Below are 6,295 nucleotides of genomic sequence, written 5' to 3' on the forward strand. Positions count from 1 at the left end.
CCCCCCAGTGACACACCTCCTCCATCAAGGCCACACCCCCTGATCCTTCCCAAACAGTTTCACCAACAGGGGACTAAGTACTTGAACACAAACCTATGGAGGAAATATTTTCATTCAGATTCCCACCAGGGAGAAGGAGCAATGCTACTAGAAATACAATCTCAGCAGTGATAAAGAACAGATTAAAAAAGCAGGGGGGGGGGACTTCAGAAGGTCACTGGACACTTCTAAGCACAAAAAACAACTGGCTATTTGAGAACAATTTTGTGGTGATCTCCCAGGCTGCACAGAGCAGCAACTGAGGACACAGATGGCAGTGAATAGCCCATGGGCCCTCTGATAAAAAAGGGACAACTCAGAATCCATACTTGTTGACTCAAACTAGCAAGACTGAAGGCTGGTTTTGAAACTCTGTTTCCTCCTCACCTCATCAAGGAGGTGCTTGATGTAAGGCTGGTTGACACATGGCCCCATTCAGGCTGAACAATGGTTGTCAGGTGGGGCTTCCTGGGAGGGGTGACTAGCCTTAGCAGCCTCAGAGAAGCCACTCTGGGACTGCATCCCTCAACATTAAGTTGTTTTCTTCTTGTTTTCAGAGAAAATCCTTATTCCAGTTAAGCTTCAAGCAGCATTTTCTACTAGCCAGAAAGACTTCTATGGGTATTGCACTCAAAACATAATGACGATGTGGTTCTGATTAAGAATTTCTGGTTTCTTTCAGGTTTCTATGGATCCTAGCAGTTCACAATGAAGGAAGCGTACCAAGTCCTTCTGTATTTATTCAAAACCTTCTCTATCTACCTAACAAAATCCCGGAAAGGAAAATGCCCAAAAGTAAGTATGGGTTTGAGAGATGAGATCTACTTCATGTATCACTAACCCCCTACCAGAAGGTGTTGGTTTGAATTTAATACTTAACCCTAAATTTCCTCTTCATTAAAAACAAATTATTATGGGGACTAGACAGGCTTAGTGGTTAGGAGAGCTGGATGTTCTTCCAGGGGACCCAGGTTTCATTCCCAGCACCCACCCAGTGGCTCACAATATGTATATATGGGCCGGGCGTGGCGCACGCCTTTAATCCCAGCACTCGGGAGGCAGAGGCAGGCGGATTTCTGAGTTCGAGGCCAGCCTGGTCTACAGAGTGAGCTCCAGGACAGCCAGGGCTATAAAGAGAAACCCTGTCTCGAAAAACCAAAAAAAAAAAAGAAAAAAGAAAAAGAAATATGTATATATGGTCTATAACTACAGTTCCAGAGGATTCAACACCCTCTTCTGGCCTCTGCATGCACCAGACACATGTGTAGTCCACAGACTTACATGCATGTAAAATACCTATACATATATATATATAAGAATTCTCTATCACAACCTGCCAGTGGCCTTTGCCAAGGAATTGAAGTTGAATTGGAGAGTCAGCAGAACTAGTGTTGTAGTAATTATTTCAATCCTGCCCCAAGGTTTCTACCCAGCCTTGGCTATTAAAGTTCCCAGACAAAAGACATACACAACCTTTTTATTTATAATTAGCCTTAAACAGCACAATAGCTGGGGGAATACCTACCCTCCATGCTATTAGAATCTACTTTCCTACCGATAACCCCGAGTCATTACTTACTATGTTTCATCTGGGCTGTTCTTAACTCCAGTAGGCCAGCCCTCAGGGTCTTGTTCTTATGGCTCACGTAACCCATGGTGGCTTCTCCTTCCTCCACCTGCACTCTCTTTCCTCATGGTCCTCCTCAGACCCCAAGCCCCAAACCCTAAACTCTACCCATGTCTCTTCTGCCCAGCTATTGACTGTTGGCATCTTTATTTACCAATTAGAAATAACTTGGGGGCAGGGTTACTCAGCATCTTACATGAAGACTCTCTCTAGGGGCAGACAGTCTTGGGGACCCCAAATTAGCAGTAGAATACAAGCAGCACTAGGCTACCCACTACAGTAGAGGACTCCAAGCTAGTGCCTTTCCTGGCATTCTGTGAAGCTTTTGTTCCAGATCTCTCACAGAGAAACAAAGACAAACATACTGAGTGCTTCTCATTGCTATCACAGATATGCTCAGGATCCAGAAGGCCTCATAGAAAAATGGGGTTTACATAATGTCTTGGGCACACTAAGCTGCATTGCTGAGGAGGGAGGGAACATCTTGCTCAGGGCATTCCTCCCAGGGGAGTAAACAAAGATATCTGGGAACAGAATTCACATCGTAGGATAGTGTAGGGAAGTCTGTCATGTTACATGTCACCCAGATTTGTTTAAGTCTGTGTATAAACATATATGGCCACATGCACAGAATGGAATTGGTTCTCTCCTTCCACCATACAGGTCCCAGGGATGGGGCTGGGTAGCAAGAGCTGTTATCTACTGTGCCATCTCTACAGCCTCCATATTGTCTTCTTGGCAACATATCCCTTCCAGTTCACCTGGGAGCATACAGAAAGCAGGAGCGTCACAGAGTCAAGCCCTTGTTGGTTGTCTTTCCTGAGATGGCTACAAGCAGGGGCAGGAGAAAAATTGGGAGGAAAAGGTTAAGACAATAATCAGGCATTGGGAAAGCTCAGTCCAGAAAGGGTGGGCTCGGGATGTGGCATGCCAGCCGGAAGGGCACCCATGCTCTCTGAGGAGGAAGCCCTCAGGATCTGCTGCTGCTCACGTTCCTTCCACAGCTGCTCCTGGTGCCATGCGAGGCTGCCTGTGGAGGTGCGTCCAAGTCCTGGCATCCCTAGTCATCCTGGGGTTCTTTCTTCAAGAGAATATTGCAGCAGTACGTGTGAAGCAGCAACATAACACATTGCTGGTGAGGACCAGGGATAGAGGCTTCTCCACCCATCACAGGAAAGGGGTCGTCCCACTTGTGTGAAAGCCTCTAGGCTTGTCACATGAACCCTAAAGGAGAGTGGCTGAGGAATCCAGTCAGTGTCAGAGAAGATGTTACCTTTGAGTTGACTTGAGAGAAATAGGATTTGGGGAGGGCAGGAAGAGGAGCAGGCAGTCCAGGCCTAGAGAGAGGGTGAAACACAGCTACCTATAGAGGAGGTGCTGACCAGCAGGACATGAGCCACCTCTTCACTGCACCTACAAATGATATTCCTGCCCTTTCTCAGATGAGGAAACCAGAAGTAACATTCCCCAGTGTGGGGAAGACCTTAAAGGCAGGGCCAGGTTCTGTCTTTCGGAACCCAGCAGAGGCCTGAGCCTAGTTAGACCACATTTGCTAGCTTGGCCTTGATGAAGCCCTGCCAGGTGGGTAGTGGCTTGGCAGGCAGGTCCTCCCTCCCTCTACAGGACTCCGGGGCCATGTGCCTGTGGCAGGAAGGCTCTGTGGAGGCTCGTGACCAGGTAGGGAGAGCAGCAAGCTAAGCTCTGAGAGATTGTACATGATGGATCCTCGTGACCAGCCAGTCTCCCCTAAGGAGCGCGTGCCCCCAGTTGTCTCCAGGGGATCAAAGAGTCACCCCTGGGGCTGATAATGTTGTAACTTGTACTCAGAGTGAGAAGAAGAAAATGATTCAGCAGATAGCGCAGGAGGAAATCAGCTCCAAAATCAAGAACCATTTGAAACACTTCACAGAGATGCAGCAAAGTTCCCATGTTCTCCGGCATGTCACCTACACAGTTCTGGCTGGAGCCTCTTACCAGCCAAAGAGTGAGTATGTGGGAGGGGCCATTAGACTTGGCAAGGACAACGAAAGGTCTTCCTTCCTTCCTTCCTTCCTTCCTTCCTTCCTTCCTTCCTTCCTTCCTTCCTCCCTTTCCCTGCCTCCCTCCCTCTCTCCTTTCTTTCTTTCTTTTTCTTTCTTTCGTTCTTTCTTTCTTTCTTTCTTTCTTTCTTTCTTTCTTTCTTCCTTCCTTCCTTCCTTCCTTCCTTCCTTCCTTCCTTCCGTCCTCTCTCTCTTTCTCTCTCTCTCTCTCTTTCTTTCTTTCTTTCTTTCTTTCTTTCTTTCTTTCTTTCTTTCTTTCTTTAGATGACAGGGTTTCTCTGAGTAGCCCTGCCTGTCCTGGAACTCACTTTGTACACCAGGCTGTCCTTGAACTCAGAGACCAGCCTGCCTCTGCCTCCCGGGTGTTTGGCTTAAAGGCACCAGCCACCACCTAAGGTCTTTGATCTAGAAAAAGAGAATGGGTTCAGAAGGACTAGGCTGGCAGCTATCAAGAAACAAGCTCTTTGAATGAGGGCCAGCAGGTACAGGTTTCCACCGAGGTTCATTTTTCTTCCCACCTGACCCCCCCTTGAATGTCCAGCAGGATCAAAAGGCCAGAGTAACTCTGTGAGAGAGTCTGGGGTGATACTCATTCATGCCAGGCATCCAGGGATGGGAAAATAGATAGAAGAGGAGCCATGGGTATCTGGGGCAGAAGTGGGTAGACAGAAAAGAAGATCGTGGAAAGTTATGGGCCACTGAACTGCACAGTCCAGTGAACTGGACTAGCCAACCATGAGGTTTCAAAGGGATTTAGAGATCTTCTAGTCTGGGGCTGGGTAGTCCTTAGTAATTGAGATAACTCCAGAGGCCAAGGCCAGGCTAAGATAATTTGGGTACATGGCAATAGCTACATAGTTCCATTCTAAAGAGAGCCTTACTCTCATGAAGCCTCTCCCACCGAGCCTTTTCAAAGTATTAAACAAGTGAGACTTAATAGCTTTGAGAAAGGTATTCAACTCCCACAACCCCAGGAGATGTGAGCTTGGCTTGGGAAGTTGCATTAGGTGAGGGTCTGGGAAGAAAGCCCTGGGATCCATCTGCCAGTACTTGCTGAAGTACTGAGGGTGTCTCTGTGCTCCTTAGGGCTGCTGACGGTGGGCATCTTCTCAGTGCCGCATAGTCACAGGACTCACCTCTTGGACACCATGTCATCCTTGTTCCAAGCTTCCTCAGAACAGGACCTGGAGTATATGCTGGTCTTGGTCCTCCTGTCAGACACTGACCCCACATGGCTCAACCAAACAGTTGCCAACATTTCAGGTCTTTTCATGCCTCACATTGAATCTGGGAGGCTGCTGGTGGTCCATGGTCTGCTTGGTGGCTCCAGAGCAAAGAGCAGAAATGATACCTCTCCCTGTGGAAAACTATATTCTAGGCAAAAAACAAGTCTTGCCCTTCTCATGAATTTTGCCCTCAACCTCTCTGAATACTTCCTGTTGCTAGGAGATAATGTGAAGACTGCCCCCAAGTTTCTGGCTAACGTCTTCTGGGCCTTGCCGGCCTGGAAGCAGCTCCATTGGGTGAGCCTAGACTTCTCCAGCATGCCGCTCTCCGGAAAGGTTTTCCATACTGAGGATCTTTCCCGCTTCGTCTCCTTCTTGCTCCTCTTCCCCAAGGACATTCCCACTCACTTGCTTCTCTCTGAGTTCAGGCTTCTCTTGTCTCAAAATGTTCCTATCCGCTTCAGTCCCTCCGTCTTCTACCGAATGGACAAGGACTCTGAGTTTAAAGACACATGCTTTCCTGCGGAGCAAGACAAAGACTTGGGCAGACCAGACAATCCTGCTGGGACTGTCTTTACAAACATGATCTCATTTTGGAATACAAATCCACAGTTTGCCTACTTTCTCAATGATGACTACTTCTGGACCTTGGACCCTCTAGAAGGCAACTACTTGCTGGTGGTTCTAGATAAGCCACAAAAAGTCATCAAGGTAGCAGTGGAGACAGGCTCTACTAAGAATAGGTTGAACTTATTAAAACACGGGCAACTATTACTGGGCTACAGCCCCATGGAATACCCCCAACGCTGTGCTCATTATAACTTGGTAGGACCATTGGTGAGAGGTCAGTTGGAGCAGATGGTATTTTATGAAGAAGATGCTGTGACAGAGATTAGTTGTATAAAATTGCTGGTGACATCATCTCATGACTACCCCGTCAGGATCATGCAGATCAAAGTCTGGACAGAAGTGGAGGACGAGGAGAGTTGGAGGCTACTGTAAGATTTCTCTAAGACAGGGTCGGGGAAGGGAAAAATAAAGCCATCGAATGACCAAAAATGTCTTCTCCTTGTGAATACAGTGATCATGGAATTTATTCTCCAAAAAGGACACTATGCTGGCTGGTTCCTGTCGACTGACACAAAGCTAGATAAAATCGAGAGGAGGGAACCTCTGTAAGATCGGCCTGTGGGTCAGGAGAGCTGTGTAGGTCAGGAGAGCTGTGTGGGTCAGGAGAGATGTGTGGGTCAGGAGAGATGTGTGGGTCAGGAGAGATGTGTGGGTCAGGAGAGATGTGTGGGTCAGGAGAGCTGTGTAGGTCAGGAGAGCTGTGTGGGTCAGGAGAGCTGTGTGGGTCAGGAGAG

General features: G+C 47.9%; 1 protein-coding gene across 2 annotated transcripts; it reads left to right on the top strand.

The window, feature by feature from the left end:
* Positions 1–556: 556 nt before the first annotated feature.
* On the top strand, positions 557–5,980 carry LOC110298112 (alpha-1,3-mannosyl-glycoprotein 4-beta-N-acetylglucosaminyltransferase-like protein MGAT4E). Of its 2 annotated transcripts, XM_021167131.1 has the most exons (5): positions 557–613; positions 722–834; positions 2,671–2,801; positions 3,494–3,650; positions 4,792–5,980. In XM_021167131.1, the coding sequence occupies exons 2-5, from the start codon at positions 825–827 to the stop codon at positions 5,931–5,933; spliced, it is 1,440 nt and encodes a 479-aa protein (XP_021022790.1). In that variant the 5' UTR covers positions 557–613; positions 722–824; the 3' UTR covers positions 5,934–5,980. The 2 variants fall into 2 exon arrangements, with proteins under 2 accessions (XP_021022790.1, XP_021022798.1); XM_021167139.1 differs by lacking the exons at positions 557–613; positions 722–834 and adding an exon at positions 2,492–2,531.
* Positions 5,981–6,295: the final 315 nt, after the last annotated feature.

This window comes from Mus caroli, chromosome 1, assembly GCF_900094665.2.
Source record: "Mus caroli chromosome 1, CAROLI_EIJ_v1.1, whole genome shotgun sequence".
Taxonomy (NCBI): Eukaryota; Metazoa; Chordata; class Mammalia; order Rodentia; family Muridae; genus Mus; species Mus caroli.